At 40.3% G+C, this 21,356-nt stretch overlaps 1 protein-coding gene across 1 annotated transcript in view; it reads left to right on the forward strand.

The window, feature by feature from the left end:
* LOC112226415 (collagen alpha-1(XI) chain) overlaps positions 1-21,356 on the forward strand; it is a 200,433-nt gene that overhangs the window by 152,297 nt on the left and 26,780 nt on the right. The window contains exons 40-45 of the mRNA XM_042308330.1: positions 8,044-8,151; positions 8,316-8,423; positions 10,251-10,304; positions 11,285-11,338; positions 16,064-16,171; positions 21,083-21,136. Coding sequence (XP_042164264.1) covers positions 8,044-8,151; positions 8,316-8,423; positions 10,251-10,304; positions 11,285-11,338; positions 16,064-16,171; positions 21,083-21,136 — 486 coding nt within the window. The remainder of the gene's footprint in view (positions 1-8,043; positions 8,152-8,315; positions 8,424-10,250; positions 10,305-11,284; positions 11,339-16,063; positions 16,172-21,082; positions 21,137-21,356) is intronic.

The following is a 21,356-nucleotide window of genomic DNA, read 5'->3' on the forward strand; positions in this document are numbered from 1 at the left end:
TCTAATTGTATGACTCAGTAAATTCACCTCTAATTGTATGACTCAGTAAATTCACCTCTAATTGTATGACTCAGTAAATTCACCTCTAATTGTATGACTCAGTAAATTCACCTCTAATTGTATGACTCAGTAAATTCACCTCTAATTGTATGACTCAGTAAATTCACCTCTAATTGTATGACTCAGTAAATTCACCTCTAATTGTATGACTCAGTAAATTCACCTCTAATTGTATGACTCAGTAAATTCACCTCTAATTGTATGACTCAGTAAATTCACCTCTAATTGTATGACTCAGTAAATTCACCTCTAATTGTATGACTCAGTAAATTCACCTCTAATTGTATGACTCAGTAAATTCACCTCTAATTGTATGACTCCGTAAAGCTCCTACACACTCACACAAACACTCACGCACACAAACGCTCACTCACTCACTCACTCACTCACTCACTCACTCACTCACTCACTCACTCATACACACACACTCACGCTCACACACACACTCACGCTCACACACACACTCACGCTCAGACACACACTCACGCTCAGACACACACTCACGCACACAAGCAATTTGATTTTTCCCTTTATCGATTAAAGTAACTGTGTGTCTGTGGTAATAACTGTGTGTCTGTGGTAGTAACTGCGTGTCTGTGGTAGTAACTGTGTGTCTGTGGTAGTAACTGCGTGTCTGTGGTAGTAACTGTGTGCCTGTGGTAGTAACTGTGTGTCTGTTGTAGTAACTGTGTGTCTGTTGTAGTAACTGTGTGTCTGTGGTAGTAACTGTGTGTCTGTGGTAGTAACTGTGTGTCTGTGGTAGTAACTGTGTGTCTGTGGTAGTAACTGTGTGTCTGTGGTAGTAACTGTGTGTCTGTGGTAGTAACTGTGTGCCTGTGATAGTAACTGTGTGTCTGTGGTAATAACTGTGTGTCTGTGGTAGTAACTGTGTGTCTGTGGTAGTAACTGTGTGTCTGTGGAAGTAACTGCGTGTCTGTGGTAGTAACTGTGTGTCTGTGGTAGTAACTGTGTGTCTGTTGTAGTAACTGTGTGTCTGTTGTAGTAACTGTGTGTCTGTGGTAGTAACTGTGTGTCTGTGGTAGTAACTGTGTGTCTGTGGTAGTAACTGTGTGTCTGTGGTAGTAACTGTGTGTCTGTGGTAGTAACTGTGTGCCTGCGTGTCTGTGGTAGTAACTGTGTGTCTGTGGTAGTAACTGTGTGTCTGTGGTAGTAACTGTGTGTCTGTGGTAGTAACTGTGTGTCTGTGGTAGTAACTGTGTGTCTGTGGTAGTAACTGTGTGCCTGCGTGTCTGTGGTAGTAACTGTGTGTCTGTGGTAGTAACTGTGTGCCTGCGTGTCTGTGGTAGTAACTCTGTGTATGTGGTAGTAACTGTGTGTCTGTGGTGGTAACTGTGTGTCTGTGGTAGTAACTGTGTGTCTGTGGTAGTAACTGTGTCTGTGGTAGTAACTGTGTGTCTGTGGTAGTAACTGTGTGTCTGTGGTAGTAACTGTGTGTGTAACTGTGGTAGTAACTGTGTGTCTGTGGTAGTAACTGCGTGTCTGTGGTAGTAACTGTGTGTCTGTGGTAGTAACTGTGTGTCTGTGGTAGTAACTGTGTGTCTGTGGTAGTAACTGCGTGTCTGTGGTAGTAACTGCGTGTCTGTGGTAGTAACTGTGTGTCTGTGGTAGTAACTGTGTGTCTGTGGTAGTAACTGTGTAACTGTGTGTCTGTGGTAGTAACTGTGTGTCTGTGGTAGTAACTGCGTGTCAGTGGTAGTAGCTGTGTTTCTGTGGTAGTAACTGTGTGTCTGTGGTAGTAACTGCGTGTCTGTGGTAGTAACTGTGTGTCTGTGGTAGTAACTGTGTGTCTGTGGTAGTAACTGTGTGTCTGTGGTAGTAACTGTGTCTGTGGTAGTAACTGTGTGTCTGTGGTAGTAACTGTGTAACTGTGTGTCTGTGGTAGTAACTGTGTGTCTGTGGTAGTAACTGCGTGGCTGTGGTAGTAACTGTGTGTCTGTGGTAGTAACTGTGTGTCTGTGGTAGTAACTGCGTGTCTGTGGTAGTAACTGTGTGTCTGTGGTAGTAACTGTGTGTCTGTGGTAGTAACTGTGTGTCTGTGGTAGTAACTGTGTGTCTGTGGTAGTAACTGTGTGTCTGTGGTAGTAACTGTGTGTCTGTGGTAGTAACTGTGTAACTGTGTGTCTGTGGTAGTAACTGTGTGTCTGTGGTAGTAACGTGGCTGTGGTAGTAACTGTGTGTCTGTGGTAGTAACTGTGTGTCTGTGGTAGTAACTGTGTGTCTGTGGTAGTAACTGTGTGTCTGTGGTAGTAACTGTGTGTCTGTGGTAGTAACTGTGTGTCTGTGGTAGTAACTGTGTGTCTGTGGTAGTAACTGTGTGTCTGTGGTAGTAACTGCGTGTCTGTGGTAGTAACTGTGTGTCTGTGGTAGTAACTGTGTGTCTGTGGTAGTAACTGTGTGTCTGTGGTAGTAACTGTGTGTCTGTTGTAGTAACTGTGTGTCTGTGGTAGTAACTGTGTGTCTGCGGTAGTAACTGTGTGTCTGTGGTAGTAACTGTGTGTCTGTGGTAGTAACTGTGTGTCTGTGGTAGTAACTGTGTGTCTGTGGTAGTAACTGTGTGTCTGTGGTAGTAACTTTGTGTCTGTGGTAGTAACTGCGTGTCTGTGGTAGTAACTGTGTGTCTGTGGTAGTAACTGCGTGCATTTAATCCATATTGATGTGATAACGATGAATAGAACAATACATTTATAACAGTCATGTTTTTTTACATTTACTTTCAAAATACTACTACTAATTGGATGAATTACACTATACACATCTATAGACACATACATTACACTATACATATCTATAGACACATACATTACACTATACATTACACTATACACATCTATAGACACATACATTACACTATACATATCTATAGACACATACATTACACTATACATTACACTATACATATCTATAGACACATACATTACACTATACATATCTATATCTCATCCATTACACTATACATATCTACAGTACCAGTCAAAAGTTTGGACACACCTGTACTCATTCCAGGGTTTTTCTTTATTTTTTACTATTTTCTCATTGTAGAATAATAGTGAAGACATCTAAACTATGAAAAAACATAGTAACCAAAAAAGTGTTAAACAAATCCAAATATATTTTATATTTGAGAATCTTCAAAGTAGCCAGCCTTTTCCTTGATGACAGCTTTGCACACTCTTGACATTCTCTCAACCAGCTTCATGAGGAATACTTTTCCAACAGTCTTGAAGGAGTTCCCACATATGCTGAGCAAATGTTGGCTGCTTTTCCTTCACTCTGCTGTCCAACTCATCCCAAACCATCTCACTTGGGTTGAAGTCGGGTGATTGTGGAATGGTTACTTGCATAGTGGAATATTTTATTAAGACATGTAGCTAGCTAGCTAAACAAAGACCAATAATCCCAACTCATGACGTTACTACCCTGCATGAATCTGCAGGTAGCTAACCAACCAGGTTCAATGTTAGCTAGCTAACATTAGGCTATAGCTAGCAAAGCAAATGGCTCTGAGTTACGAATAATAAGATCACACACGTAATGTTAACTAGTGAGCCAGCCAGCTAACGTTAGCTAGCTAACAGTACACTTTAACATAAAATGAAAAGACTTGATGTCAACATTAGAAAATGTGTAATATCTGAAAATGTAACTAGTTAGACTGTCTTACCCGTGGTTTCTGAAATCGGAGTAGATAGCCAGAGTGAATTTACCAGCTACGTCTTTCAACAGTTGTTGCAGTGACATCATGAACATTATATTGAAATAGATACTTGCATAGTGGAGTCTTTTGTTAAAACATGTAAATAGCTAGCTAAACAATGAACCCTAATACCAACTCATGACGTTACTACCCTTCATGAATCTGCAGGTAGCTAACCAACCAGGTTCAATGTTAGCTAGCTAACATTAGGCTATAACTAGCAATGCAAATGGCATAATAAGATCGTACACGTAATGCTAGACTATCTTAACCGAATACATAATTAATGTATTGACATGTCTCCCTGTCACAGATGCCACGTTTGCCCTTAGTTTGATGATGTAATCTGGAGACAGGCATTTTCTCCATCTCTTTAGCTATCATACTCTAATTCCACTGATTTCAAATCTCGGTCCTCCAGAAAGTGGAGAGCAACACTTATGTTGCATTTTTTTAAAATCCTTGTTAGACAAGATTACCTACACATACTGACCAGCTCAAATAGACAGAAGCATGCTACATGGCAGACCAATCCAAACTCATCTCTCGGCATGTCCAGCCTACTCATTATGTCAGCCAATCATGGCTAGCGAGAAGGTTGCTGGCTTTTTCTGTGGCTAATCCAATTAGGCTCGTAAATTGACAATTGTATTCCTATGTACAGAAGGCATACAAGTTTGTTATTAAGGCACATGAAAGTTCACATGTCCAAGAAGGCATTTCTGCCCCCCCAAAAAATCATTTTAACCTCTCTATGGTATGTGGGATGCTAGTGTCCCACCTGGCCAACATCCAGTGAGATTGCAGAATGCCAAATTCAACTACAGAAATAATCATTATAAAAATTCAGAAAAGATACAACTATTTTACATAGGTTTAAAGATTAACTTCTTGTGACGGTGTCAGATTTAAAAAATGCTTTACGGCGTAAGCATACCTTACGATTATTTGAGAACATAGGCCAGCAAACAAATCATTACAAACAGTAACCAGCCAAGTAGAAGAGTTACACAAGTCAGAAATAGAGATAAAATGAATCACTTACCTTTGATGATCTTCATATGTTTGCACTCAGAAGACATTCATTTATTCAATAAATGTTCCTTTTGTTCGATAAAGTCTCTCTTTATATCTGTAAACCTCTGTTTTGTTCGCACGTTTTCTTCAGTAATCCACAGGCTCAAACGCAGTCACAACAGGCAGACAAAAAAATCCAAATTGTATCCGTAAGGTTAATAGAAATATGTCAAACGATGTTTATATTCAATCTTCAGGTTGTTTTTAGCCTAAATAATCGATAATATTTAAACCGGTGTAGTGGAAATTTCCTGTATTTACCAAATCATGAGAGCAAACCAAAGTCAGAGTTATCATAAAGTCCATCTTTAAAATTATATGAGCTCCATCACAACCCTGTGACTCTCAGATCAATTCAGTGTCTATAAATGAATTCTCTGAGAGTCCTTACACATTGCAACTGAGATCCTTTATAGCAAAGACACACATAGCCAGACAGCATTGGCTATAAATTATCGTTCAGCTTTGTCTCCTAAACTATGTTCTTATCTCGCTCTCAGGATTTGTTTTATGGTCCTATCAACAGGCATATATCAAATGCACCCCCTCCTTGACAAGATCACAGAGACACAGTGACTGGCACACAGACATTGTGGAGCCAAGAGATAATTGATTTAAAAGATATGTTTACATATGAAGACAAGCTTGACCCCTTCCCTCTCTGCGGCCCAAGTAACTGACCCCATGACAGAGAACAGATAACTGCAACCGGCCAATAGTATTATACAAAAATAGACAAGTAACTCACAAGCATATCATGAAAATAAAACATCTTATCTTTACCCAACTAATTCTGATTATTCCCCAACACCGGACAATAACGTCGTCAATATAAAAGTTAAACAAGAAAGGCACTCTCTCGGTCGCGCTCATGAAAAAGCTCTGTGACACAGCAGGGTCCAATCATTCAGACTGCTCTTTCTCCCTAATATTTCAGAATACAATCCTGAAACAATTTCTAAAGACTGTTGATATCTAGTGGAAGACATAGGAACTGCAATTTGAGTCCGAAGTCAATGGATACTGTAATGGCATTGAATAGAAAACTACAACAACAAAAAATCCTACTTCCTGAATGGATTTTTCTCAGGTTTTCGCCTGCCAAATCAGTTCTGTTCTACTCACAGACATTATTGTAACAGTTTTGGAAACTTTAAAGTGTTTTCTATATGCACATCCTATCTTCTGGGCCTGAGTAGAAGGCAGTTTAATTTGGGCATGATTTTTTCATGCAAAATTTCCTTGTTCCCGTCCTCTCCAGGGCGATGCTGCCCCCTAGAGGTTAATAAAGGAAAAAAGGTTTACGTTCAATCTCCTGATTCAATCTCCTCGACGTACGTTTCCTGAAACTATTTCATAGTTTTGATGTCTTCACTATTTTTTTAATGTAGAAAAATAGTAAAAATAAAGATAAACCGAATGAGTAGGTGTGTTCAAACTTTTGACTGATAATGTACATGCATGTATGTTAAAATGTTCACGAATTTATCGTCAAATTTGATGTTTCGGAATTCATGTTTTTGTCTATTTTTCATGTTTTTGACAGATATTTGGATCGATTTCATCCATAGCTACTTTTTATGACCATTTGTCTGTAATTAATTCAAAGTGTTTCTGTGATACTCAGAAACTGAGAAATTGGCTATCTTTAATCTGCTAATCTGACATACAAGTATGGCTACCGATATGGGCGATATGGGCGCCGGTGCCTTCAGACTGTTAGCTGTAACTTTGACTATTAACTCAGCATCTGAAATATGAGACTCTTTGTTTAGAGACATTGACTGCAAGCTAGATATGTATTTACGTTTTTTGTTGTTGTTATTTTTAAGTCATAGTGGCCTCACCTCCTAGGAGCCAAATCTGGGGGTGTCTTCACATCTTTTCAGGGTATATACCTCTGTGCCAAATCAACCTCTGTGCCAAATCAACCTCTCTGCCAAATCAACCTCTCTGCCAAATCAACCTCTGTGCCAAATCAACCTCTGTGCCAAATCAACCTCTGTGCCAAATCAACCTCTGTGCCAAATCAACCTCTCTGCCAAATCAACCTCTGTGCCAAATCAACCTCTGTGCCAAATCAACCTCTGTGCCAAATCAACCTCTGTGCCAAATCAACCTCTGTGCCAAATCAACCTCTGTGCCAAATCAACCTCTCTGCCAAATCAACCTCTGTGCCAAATCAACCTCTGTGCCAAATCAACCTCTCTGCCAAATCAACCTCTCTGCTAAATCAACCTCTGTGCCAAATCAACCTCTCTGCCAAATCAACCTCTGTGCCAAATCAACCTCTCTGCCAAATCAACCTCTCTGCCAAATCAAGCTCTCTACCAAATCAACCTCTCAGCCAAATTTGGTGCTTTTGTCACAAAGTGGACTATTGACTAGTGTACAACATATGAATTATTTTTCATTCCTCCATATTAACACAGAAATCCTGGTCAAATGTTTTAGTTTATTTTGATTACTAGTATCCTAACAAAGACCTATCATTTCAGAAGGATCTTTAAAAAAGAGGGTTGAAATTAGGATGTTTTTTTTACCCCTGTTGGCGCCTTTAGGGCTAGAAGAGAAATCTTCATTGGACTGTGTGTGTCCCCATCAAATACAAAAGAAACACACTCACGGTCTCTGATAGAGGAATGTCAATAGGGTGAATCTTGAAAGAATCCTGTAATAATGGATTGTGTTTTTTTGTCTGACATTTTGAATGAAAACACTGACTCACAGCTGAGGTGCTGAAAGAGTGTCTCCGTTTCATGCCATTAGTTCCCGTCTTTGTTTGGAATATATTCCTACTTTGAGTCTTCGCCTTCGTTCCAATATCCCAAACTACTGCACATGGGAATGTGTGAAACGTACTCCTCGGATTGAAGTGTCGTCACTTGCTCTGACAGAATTGTTGTAACTTGACTGGTAAGACGCTTCGGGAGGGCAGTCACGTGTGCTAGCAGAGCAGAGGTCCTGGGTTTGAGCATCGATGTGAGCCGAATCAGGAGGAAGCGCAACACGCTAAGCAAGTTGATGTCCGTTACACTAGCATACCATTTATAATGACCAATACATTACCTTCAGTCTAAATAGTATTCTTGTGTTTTCGAATAAAACCCGAAAGACACTCAAAAGGTGCTAGAAGATTGGCTCCTGTTGATGATGATGATGATGATGGTGATGTCTTTGTTGGCTGGCAGGGTTCTCCAGGAGAGAGAGGTGCTGCCGGTCCCGGAGGTGCCATCGGTCTTTCAGGACGCTCCGGACCTCAGGGAGGTCCTGGACCAGCCGGAGAGAAGGGAGGCCCTGTGAGTACACACACACACCTGGACATATAACTTCAATATCTGCCTTTTTAAAATCGCAAAACTCTTTTACTGTATCTGGTAGTGTTAATATAAGAGGATGAAGGATAAGAGATGTTCTTGTCTATTATGGCCACATGTTGACTCGTTCTCTCCTGTCCCCACAGGGAGAGAAAGGCCCCATGGGACCAGCTGGTCGTGACGGTATCCAAGGTCCTGTTGGTCTTCCTGGCCCTGCAGGCCCCCAAGGCCCCCCTGGAGAGGATGGAGACAAGGTAATACAGTAGACAATCCTCTGTGGCCCCCTGGAGAGGATGGAGACAAGGTAATACTGTAGACAATCCTCTGTGGCCCCCTGGAGAGGATGGAGACAATGTAATACTGTAGACAATCCTCTGTGGCCCTGTGGTATATTTCAGTAATGTAGTATAGTACTGTAGTATAGTTCAGAAATGTAGTACAGTTCTGTAGTATAGTTCAGTAATGTAGTACAGTATAGTTCAGTAATGTAGTATAGTAATGTAGTATAGTTCAGTAATGTAGTACAGTATAGTGCAGTAATGTATTATAGTACTGTAGTATAGTGCAGTAATGTAGTATAGTACTGTAGTATAGTGCAGTAGTGTAGTACAGTACTGTACAGTATAGTGCAGTAATGTAGTATAGTACTGTAGTATAGTTCAGTAATGTAGTATTGTGCAGTAATGTAGTACAGTACTGTACAGTATAGTTCAGTAATGTTGTACAGTATAGTTCAGTAATGTAGTGTAGTAATGTAGTATAGTTCAGTAATGTAGTATATCAATGTAGTATAGTTCAGTAATGTAGTACAGTACTGTACAGTATAGTTCAGTAATGTTGTACAGTATAGTGCAGTAATGTAGCATAGTATAGTAGTATGGTGCACTCATGTAGTATAGTACTGTACAGTATGGCGCAGTAATGTTGTATATTACTGTATAGTATAGTTCAGTAATGTAGTACAGTATAGCTCAGTAATTTAACATGGTATAGTAGTATAGTTCAGTAATATAATATAGTAGTATAATGAAGTAATGTAGAACAGTACTGTACAGTTCAGTAACGTAGTATAGTATAGTGCAGTAATGTAGTACAGTATAGCGCAATGTAGCATATTATAGTAGTCTAGTTCAGTAATGTAGTATAGTAGTATAGTGCAGTAATGTAGAACAGTGATGTACAGTGTAGTAATGTCGTGCAGTATTGTAGTATAGTTCAGTAATGTAGTATAATGGTGTACAGCATAGTTCAGCAGGATAGTATGGTAGTATAGTTAAGTAATGTAGTACAGTACTGTACTGCCCCCTGGAGAGGATGGAGACAATGTAATACTGTAGACAATCCTCTGTGGACCTGTGGTATAGTTCAGTAATGTAGTATAGTACTGTAGTATAGTTCAGAAATGTAGTACAGTTCTGTAGTATAGTTCAGTAATGTAGTACAGTATAGTGCAGTAATGTAGTATAGTACTGTAGTATAGTGCAGTAATGTAGTATAGTACCGTACAGCATAGTGCAGTAGTGTGGTTTAGTATAGTAGTATAGTAGTTTAACTGTACAGTACAGTGCAGTAGTGTAGTATGTGGGTTAGGAGTGTTACATTGCAGATATTATTTGTGTTGATGACATGTTAAGTTATGGTGATGGATTGGTGTGAAAATGTTTTAGCAGAGGCAGTTGTATGCACGTGTGCGTGCACACACACACACACAAACACACACACACACACACACACCCATCACACATTTCAGATCCCTGTCACGTCCTCCATAGCGTTAGCGTGACAGTGGGAGTGCCAATAGAGGGATAAACCGAGCCAAGTAATCAATTAATTGCAAACACCAACCCAGGGTCTTTGTTGTCCAATCAAATTAAAATCTCCACAAATAATATTTACCACCTAATCTCAGTAAAGGTGACAGTTGGAAAATATTGGACTTGACTAAACAGCGAGGCAGAAATGATTTTATGAGGAGCTAAAATAAAATAGGACTTCAAGCGTCTTTGAGTCCTAGCGCTATACAGTATAAAGACGATGTATAGGTATCATTATCATAACTGTTGTTGTGTGTTCTGTCCCAGGGAGAGGTTGGTGAGCCTGGCCAGAAAGGAAGCAAAGCAGACAAGGGAGAACAGGTGAGTTCTCATCAAATTTTCCTCGTGTAGGAAATGTCTAGAGAAACTTCACCAGAAATCAGAGACAAGCCTTTACTGGTGCAAAGACCGGAGGATGAGAAAACATCCAAGGAAGTTACCCAGAGGCCCTGACCAAAATAAAATAAATATTTGTAATTTTGGGGGGAGGGGGGGATTCAGTCTGGGTCTCAACTTCCTGTTGAGAGTAAGAATAGTAGAATACACAAGATGCAATTCCCGAAATGTGGTTTTCCATCAGCAGGTTTTGTCATGTTATTTTAGACACTGACAGTCACTCAATTAGTCCATGTCGGCAAAAAAATGTTTGATTGGTAAATTTGTCTAGCCGGCTATCTAAACTTTTAGTAATCATGGCCGAATTCCCATCGGGCACGCAGAGCGTGTGCCCAGGAGCCCGCATTGATTTTGTTAGTCACTCTCACTCAGATATCATATTAACATAGTGTAAAGTCAAGGTCAAAATGTCTATAATCGCAGGAAATTAGCTCTAAACCTGGGAAACAAAAATTGCTCTGCCCCAGGGCAAAAGGAGTAGAATTGCATGAAATGTGTTGCACAAATGCCAGATGTTCTCTTCGTCCCATGGCAAAGTGTATAGAATTACAGAAAACTTGCTTTTAAAAAGACAAAACACTGCTACATTTTCTCTAAACTCCATGGAAACATTTTTTTGAATTGCAGAAAATGTAGTTTAAAACTAATCCTCTCCACTGTCAGTCCAGTGGGTGGGCTACTAAAATGTTTTGCTGCGAGGTAGGGGGCCCCCACAACTAAATCTCGCTAGGGCCAGCCCTGCAGTCGCCTCAAATGACCTTAAGGTCGTCCATTGTTGGGGACAGCTCATTTAGAATCATAAAAGTAACCACAGATAAATGTAGTGCTTAAGCATGTGAAGGCACTGTCGCTAACTGTGTCTCTGTCCCTGTTGTTAACCTCTCTGTTTCGGTGGTGGTGAGCAGGGTCCTCCTGGGCCATCTGGTCTTCAAGGTGTCATCGGAGCTCCTGGTCCTGCCGTGAGTATTAATTCACCTTTAACCTATCACCAAACTCATCAACCCCCGAACTGTCACCCCTCAGCTCAGCCCTCAACTCACCCCTTGTTATTCCACTGCAACTACACAGTGCAACTACACAATGCAACTACACAGTACAACTACACAGTACAACTACACCGTTCAACTACACAGTACAACTACACAGTACAACCACACAGTACAACCACACAGTACAACCACACAGTGCAACTACACAGTACAACCACACAGTGCATCTACACAGTACAAGCACACAGTGCAACTACACAGTACAACCACACAGTACAACCGACACAGTACAACCGCACAGTACAACCACACAGTGCAACTACACAGTACAACCACACAGTACAACCGCACAGTAGAACCACACAGTGCAACTACACAGTACAACCACACAGTACAACCGCACAGTACAACCACACAGTGCAACTACACAGTACAACTACACAGTACAACCGCACAGTACAACCACACAGTAATGCACTGTGAAGTATAATTCAGCACTCTCCTCAGCACCTGTATTCAGACAGACACCACTCAATTACCCCACACCCACTCTCTTGTTATTTCAATATAGTCACACCAATATAGTCACACCAATATAGTCACACCAATATAGACACAACAATATAGTCACACCAATATAGACACACCCATGTAGTCACACCCATATAGTCACACCCATATAGTCACACCAATATAGTCACACCCATATAGTCACACCCATATAGTCACACCAATATAGTCAAACCAATATAATCACACCAATATAGTCATGCCTATATAGCCACACCCATATAGTCACACCAACACCAATATAGTCACACCAACACCAATATAGTCACACCAGTATAGTCACACCAACACCAATATATTCACACCAATATAGTCACACCAACACCAATATAGTCACACCAATATAGTCACACCAACACCAATATAGTCACACCAATATAGTCACACCAATATAGTCACACCAACACCAATATATTCACACCAATATAGTCACACCAATATAGTCACACCAACACCAATATAGTCACACCAGTATAGTCATACCAACACCAATATATTCACACCAATATAGTCACACCAATATAGTCACACCAACACCAATATATTCACACCAATATAGTCACACCAATATAATCACACCAATATAGTCACACCAACACCAATATAGTTACACCAACACCAATATAGTCACACCAATATAGTCACACCAACACCAATATAGTCACACCAACACAAATATAGTCACACCAATATAATTACACCAATATAGTCATACCAACACCCATATAGTCACACCAACACCAATATAGTCACACCAACACCAATATATTCGCACAAACACCAATATAGTCACACCAATACCAATAAAGTCACACAAATATAGTCACACCAACACCAATATAGTCACACCAACACCAATATAGTCACACCCATATAGTCACACCAATATAGTCACACCAACACCAATATAGTCACACCAATATGGTCACACCAACAGCAATATATTCGCACCAACAGCAATATAGTCACACCAATATAGTCACACCAACAGCAATATAGTCACACCAATATAGTCACACCAACACCAATATAGTCACACCAATATAGTCACACCAACACCAATATATTCACACCAATATAGTCACACCAACACCAATATAGTCACACCAATATAGTCACACCCATATAGTCACACCAATATAGCCACACCAACACCAATATAGTCACACCAATATAGTCACACCAACACCAATATATTCACACCAATATAGTCACACCAACACCAATATATTCACACCAACATAGTCACACCAATATAGTCACACCAACACCAATATATTCACACCAATATAGTCACACCAATATAATCACACCAATATAGTCACACCAATATAGACACACCCATGTAGTCACACCCATATAGTCACACCAATATAGTCACACCCATATATTCACACCCATATAGTCACACCAATATAGTCACACCAATATAGTCATACCTATATAGCCACACCCATATAGTCACACCAACACCAATATAGTCACACCAACACCAATATAGTCACACCAATATAGTCACACCAACACCAATATAGTCACACCAATATAGTCACACCAACACCAATATAGTCACACCAATATAATTAAACCAATAGAGTCATACCCATATAGTCACACCAACACCCATATAGTCACACCAACACCAATATATTTGCACCAACACCAATATAGTCACACCAATACCAATATAGTGACACCAATATAGTCACACCAACACCAATATAGTCACACCAATATAGTCACACCAACACCAATATAGTCACACCAATATAGTCACACCCATATAGTCACACCAATATAGTCACACCAACACCAATATAGTCACACCAATATAGTCACACCTACACCAATATAGTCACACCAACAGCAATATATTCGCACCAACAGCAATATAGTCACACCAATATAGTCACCCAACACCAATATAGTCACACCAATATAGTCACACCAACACCAATATATTCACACCAATATGGTCACACCAACACCAATATAGTCACACCAATATAGTCACAACCATATAGACACACCAATATAGTCACACCAACACCAATATAGTCACACCAATATAGTCACACCAACACCAATATAGTCACACCAATATGTCACACCAACACCAGTATATTCACACCAATATAGTCACACCAACAACAATATAGTCACACCAATATAGTCACACCAACAAGAATATATTCACACCAATATAGTCACACCAATATAGTCACACCAACACCAATATATTCACACCAATATAGTCACACCAATACAGTCACACCAATATAGTCACAACAACACCAATATAGTCACACCAATATAGTCACACCAACACCAATATATTCGCACCAACAGCAATATAGTCACACCAATACCAATATAGTCACAGCATCACCAATATAGTCACACCAATATAGTCACACCAACACCAATATAGTCACACCAATATAGTCACACCAACACCAATATAGTCACACCAATATAGTCACACCAACACCCATATAGTCACCCCAACACCAATATATTCACACCAACACCAATATAGCCACACCCATATAGTCACACCAATATAGTCACACCAATATAGTCACACCAATATATTCACACCAATATAGTCACACCAATACCAATATAGTCACACCAATATAGTCACACCAATACCAATATAGTCACACCAACACCAATATAGTCACACCCATATAGTCACACCAACACCAAAATAGTCACAACAATATAGTCACACCAACACCAATATAGTCACACCAACTCTCTTCATTTCACAGCTCAGTGCTGCAGGTCATCAGGACAGTAATATTATCTGTCATATTATTAGATTATGTCTAGGCCTTCATCCCAATTGGCACCCTATTCCCTATATCCTATCAGCCCTGGTCAAAAGTAGTCCACTACATGGGGAATAGGTTTCTATTAACAGACGTCGCCTAGGCCTCTGTCTGGTGGGGCAATGACCTGCCTACTGAGACACACTGGCAGAGCCAATTGGCACTCCCAGCCTAAATATGATCAAAATCTGATTATATCAAATGATAAAGCTGACTGGCTTCAGCTGTGACTTCTGTTGGAGTGGTTTATCTTCTTTAGTACCCAAATGCCCAAGATCAAAACTACCGTTGTCTTGCATGAGAGTAGAACAACAAGACTAGGGCAAGACTAGGGCAAGACTACAAGACTATAGAAAGACTACAACATGACTAGGGCAAGACTACAGCAAGCCTACAACAAGACTATAGAAAGACTATAGAAAGACTATAGAAAGACTACAACAAGACTACAACAAGACTAGAGAGAGACTACAACAAGACTATAGAAAGACTACAACAAGACTATAGAAAGACTACAACAAGACTATAGAAAGACCACAACAAGACTACAACAAGACTATAGAAAGACTACAACAAGTCTACTACAAGACTACAACAAGACTATAGAAAGACTACAACAAGACTACAACAAGACTATAGAAAGACTACAACAAGACTATAGAAAGACTGACTGTCTGACTGTTCCCTGACTGTTCCCTTGAAACAGCACCTCTACATGGTGTCTCAATCCTGCAGTAGCCTCTACACTAGTCTCACAAGCCAAACTCCACAGTCCTCCATTTACTGGGCTGTTGTTCTGGCCAAGCAAAACTATCGTATCTCAAATTACACCCTATTTCCCTTCCCTTTTATAGTGCATAACTACCCATAGGCTTCTGGTCAAAAGAAGTGCACTACATTGCTAATAAGGTGCTGTTTAGGGCGTACCCTACTTCAACTCAGATCTCCACAGGTCAGGTCAGATCCAAAACACAGAATTCTGCCTATTCCCGCCCCCTAAAGGCAACCCAACACAACACAAGCCCTCAGCCTCCACCTACTCACTATCTCAGCTCTCTCTCTCTCCCCCCTCTCTCTCTCTCTCTCTCTCTCTCTCCCTCTCTCTCCCTCTCTCTCTCTCTCTCTCTCTCTCTCTCTCTCTCTGTCTCTATCTACCATGTAGCCATGTGGTGCTCCCACAGATTAAGTCAGCACATTTCAGCTCCTCACTTCCTATCAGGCCTCCAGCTAGAATAAGGTACTGATTCCACCAACTCTTGACATCTAACCTCTGACCTCTGCCTTCCAGGGTACTGATGGTGAGTCAGGACCCAGGGGTCAGCAGGGTATGTTTGGCCAGAAGGGAGACGAAGGATCCAGAGGATTCCCTGGGCTACCTGGGCCCATCGGACTGCAGGTACGACTACACATCATACACACACACGCATACACACACACACACACACACACACACACACAAACAGACAGCGTCGGGCATCAGGCATCGCCATCGTTGGCTTCAGTTAATCTCTCCTCTATAATTCTCACACTATATAGTTTACAACAAAACAGAAAACGTTGATGCATTGTATTAGTGGTATGTACTACACTGTCAAAATGTGTCTTTAAAAAAGTCTCTTAAAAAACATTTATTTAATTGGTTGCAAGCTTGTTTTTGTTTAAATTGAAGAAAAAAAGTACATTTGTTGAAACCAGATATAGGATTCAATGCCAGTGGTTCTATTTAATCATTTAAAAAAAAAACTATATTTCAAGTTGCAACCTATTTCTTTCAACATTCAATACCTAATATCCCGAGTGGCCTAAGCGGTCTAAAGTCTCTGCATCTCAGTGCTAGAGGCTTCACTACAGACCCTGGTTTGAATCCAGGCTGCATCGCATGCAGTCGTGATTGGGAGTCCCATAGGGCGGCGCACAATTGGCCCAGCGTCGGGTTTGGCCATCATTGTAAATAAGAATTTGTTCTTTTTTAACTGACTTGCCTTAGTTATATTTTAAAACATGTAATAAAGAACATAAATCCTGATATTCGATGTACAACCCAATTTGTCATGTTGTTGCAAGTTGATTTTTCACATTGGAATTACTGTACCAATTCAAATGTCTTTTTAAACAATTAAATACGTTCCCTCTAAATCAAGAATGTAAGTTGTTTCAATAACATGAAATAATAACTCCAAACACATTCTTTATATAAGACTAATAACACAGCTATTGGCCACAACATTGTATCCATATGATCACATGCTCTTTTATGCAGGTATGGTTACAGATTTAGTCCTGGCCGTGTATGAGTTTAACTTTAAATAACGAATATACATCACAACACATTATCCGGAATGACATTCGCTCTCACGGGTGGCCAAAAATAACGAACTGAAAGTCACGCCTCTGACTCTTGTGATAGGCTGACACCCGCTACATTGCCCCTCCCCCCTACACTGCTATGCAATGTGAATGTGCATGAGGTGTTTAAAGGGAACATTTCGTTCAAACAAAAAATCACATTGATCAAATTCATTATTTAATTTCAGACAAATTTAGAATAGAATAGATTTTTTTTTTTAAATTAAAACTTTATTTTTTTCGATCGTACCAATCAGAAGAAGAAAAAACACTTCAGATGAACAACAGCGCTGTCCCACTTTTTACAGTGTGTAGCCTCTTTGTCTGTCGTGTTTTCACCTGAAGCTCAACCAGTCCTAATGCAGACAGTGCAGACACACACAGCTATTGCTACTAATGCAGGCAGTACTGAACATCCATCTCCATACGTTCTGCCTGTGGACTAATGTTACTGGGAGAGTCTCCATTGGTTTCCAGGCGTTCTGCCTGTGGACTAATGTTACTGGGAGAGTCTCCATTGGTTTCCATCATTCTGCCTGTGGACTAATGTTACTGGGAGAGTCTCCATTGGTTTCCATCATTCTGCCTGTGGACTAATGTTACTGGGAGAGTCTCCATTGGTTTCCAGGCGTTCTGCCTGTGGACTAATGTTACTGGGAGAGTCTCCATTGGTTTCCATCATTCTGCCTGTGGACTAATGTTACTGGGAGAGTCTCCATTGGTTTCCAGGCGTTCTGCCTGTGGACTAATGTTACTGGGAGAGTCTCCATTGGTCTCCATCATTCTGCCTGTGGACTAATGTTACTGGGAGAGTCTCCATTGGTTTCCAGGCGTTCTGCCTGTGGACTAATGTTACTGGGAGAGTCTCCATTGGTTTCCAGCCATATCCCATTATAATCAACACAGTAATGTGTGTGCCCCAGGGCCTTCCCAGACCTACATGACACAAGGACACAAGGACCTAACAAAGGCTCTGACAGCACACACAAACACACACACACAAACACACACACACACACACATAAACCCATACACACACACACACACACATAAACCCATACACACATAAACCCATACACACACACACACACATAAACCCATACACACACACACACATAAACCCATACACACACATACACACATAAACACATACACACACACACAGACATAAACCCATACACACACACACACACACACACACACAAACCTATACACACACATACACACATAAACCCATACACACACACACACACACACACACACATAAACCCATACACACACACACACACACACATACACACACACATACACACACACACACACACACCCGATACATCTATTTGGCATTTGAGGAAGACTGAAATGATTCAGTTCAGACCGAATGAATCCATAAATGTTGACTTTATGCGTTGGCATTTCCCTTCCTCTTTCTGCAGCGCTGCAATGCTCAGTCAATGGAACCACTGTCAGAAGGGGCATCAAAATGTGACATTTACTCTGCTCATATAGCGTATATCTCTGTCCCTCCTAAGCCTCAGCACATTTACTCTGCTCATATAGCGTATATCTCTGTCCCTCCTAAGCCTCAGCACATTTACTCTGCTCATATAGCGTATATCTCTGTCCCTCCTAAGCCTCAGCACATTTACTCTGCTCATATAGCGTATATCTCTGTCCCTCCTAAGCCTCAGCACACGGGTGGTTTTTAGATGTCCACTACCAATGCAAACACATCCCAGCCTTTTGTTATAACAGCTTTCAGCTATCAAATCACAGGCCATTAATACTCACCCAGTCTGAAATCATTAATTCAACACACACACAACACACACACACTCACTCACTACATACACACTCACACTCACACACACAGGACAGACACGCACGCAAGCAAGCACACACACGCACACACACACACGCACACACACACACTTAATGCTTACAGTGGCTGACTAATGTTTTATATCAAAGGACAGCTTATCGTTGAAATAGTTGAGACAACCTGCATTGAGCTGCTCTATTAAAAGTCCATGTCAGAATAACAGCATTATCACAACAACATTATCACAACAACATTGTCGTAACAGCATTATCACAACAACATTGTCATATATAACATTATCACAACAACATTGTCATAACAGCATCATCACAACAACACTATTACAACAACATTGTCATAACAGCATTATCACAACAGCATTGTCGTAACAGCATTATCACAACATTGTGTAAGACATTATCGTAACATAAGTTATCGTAACACCGTTATCACATTGACATGATCAGAATAACCTTATCTTGGCATTGTTATTGTGTCATTATCATAACAACATTATCATTACAGCCTTGTCACAGCAACAGTTTCGTACCAACATTATCATAAAAACATTAGCATCATAGCCACATTAGCCATACATCATTATCATAACAGCATTGTCAGAATAACACTATCTCAACATTATCACATCATTATCACAACAACATTGGCATCACGTCATTATCGAAACAGCATTATCGTATCGTTATCATTCAACATTTTGTTCGTAATATTACCACGCAACGTAATCGTAACAAAAAAAACATTATCACAACAACATTATCATAACATCAACATTATCACAAAACATTAGCGTAACGACAACATTATCACAGCAACATTATCATAACATCAACATTATCACAAAACATTAGCGTAACAACAACATTATCACAACAATATTATCATAAGAACAACAGTATCACAACACCATTATCATAACAACAACATTAGCACAACAACATTAGCACACTCTATTCACCAGCTTGGCCTTGTTCTTTATTTAATTCTTAAGGCATTGGTAATAATAGTATTCAAGTGACAGAGGTTTCAGTCTTCACTGTGTTTATAAGGGCAGAAGTTTCAGTCTTCACTGTGTTTATAAGGACAGAGGTTTCAGTCTTCACTGTGTTTATAAGGGCAGAGGTTTCAGTCTTCACTGTGTTTATAATGACAGAGGTAAATAAATTAGCTCTCTCTCCAATGACCAACTAAATGACCATACATTTTCTCATATAGTGTCACAATGGCTGAAACTAACCTATTACAACTGTATTATTACCCCCACATATCAATTACAGTACACCCTCTCTCCCACTTTCTCTCTCTCTCTCTGTCTCTGTTTCTCTCTCTCTCTCTGTGTATCTCTCTGTCTCTGTTGCTCGCTCTCTCTCTCTCTCTCTCTCTCTCTCTCTCTCTCTCTCTCTGTCTCTCTCGCTCTCTCTCTGTCTCTGTTTCTCTCTCTCTTTCTACCTCTCTCTGTCTCTCTCTCTCTGTCTCTCTCTGTCACTCTCACTATCTCTCTCTCTCTCACTCTCTTTGCCTCTCTTTACAACAGAAGAAAACAACTGATTGTCTTCAGCTAGCTTTAGTTCCTGTTTCCTCTGGATGTTGACAAATCACATCGCAACTTGTTATTTTAGATGGTGTGATTGCAGCCAGGCCTCCCGTAGACCATAATTACCTAGGTGTTCCTGCTGAATAATTATGTCTTTATTCTGCAAGAGTTTTGGGTTTGTTCATGTGTTCAACATTAATTCAACACACACACACACACACACACACACACACACACACACACACACACACACACACACAGTATTTTGCTGCAGTGCGATGCGTGAGGATCTCTGAACACTCAATTGTACCAAAGCCTGCATTTCTAACGAAAATTTGAGTGAATTTCTGTTATGCTACCGTATCATAAATATGTCACATATATAAATATGTATATTGTGTAATCAGTGTTATTGATATGTTGTTAAGGAAAGTTAGATCAAATAGTGTAATGAAATAACAAGAGCTGCCCGTATCCATTTCAAATCGGTATCATCATTACCGACCATGATACATTATTCAATGTGAGCCACGTCCTTGTTGTTGAGTATTAATAAAGAGGGTCTCTCCTTTTTTTCCCCCCAGGGGCTGCCTGGTACATCAGGAGAGAAGGGAGAGAACGGGGACGTCGGCCCGATGGTAAGGCGGCCATTTTGGAACCACACCAGAGTACAAATGGCCAAGTAGACTCCAAGCTACTTGATTGGATCCAGCCTGTTGTGATGTCACGGTCTTAATGTTTATTGTTTGTTGTTTATGTTGACATGGTGTTATTGTTGATTGTTTGCGTTGGTCTGGTGTTATTGTTGATTGTTTACGTTGACCTGGTGTTATTGTTGATTGTTTATGTTGACATGGT

Source organism: Oncorhynchus tshawytscha, linkage group LG28, assembly GCF_018296145.1.
Source record: "Oncorhynchus tshawytscha isolate Ot180627B linkage group LG28, Otsh_v2.0, whole genome shotgun sequence".
Taxonomy (NCBI): domain Eukaryota; kingdom Metazoa; phylum Chordata; class Actinopteri; order Salmoniformes; family Salmonidae; genus Oncorhynchus; species Oncorhynchus tshawytscha.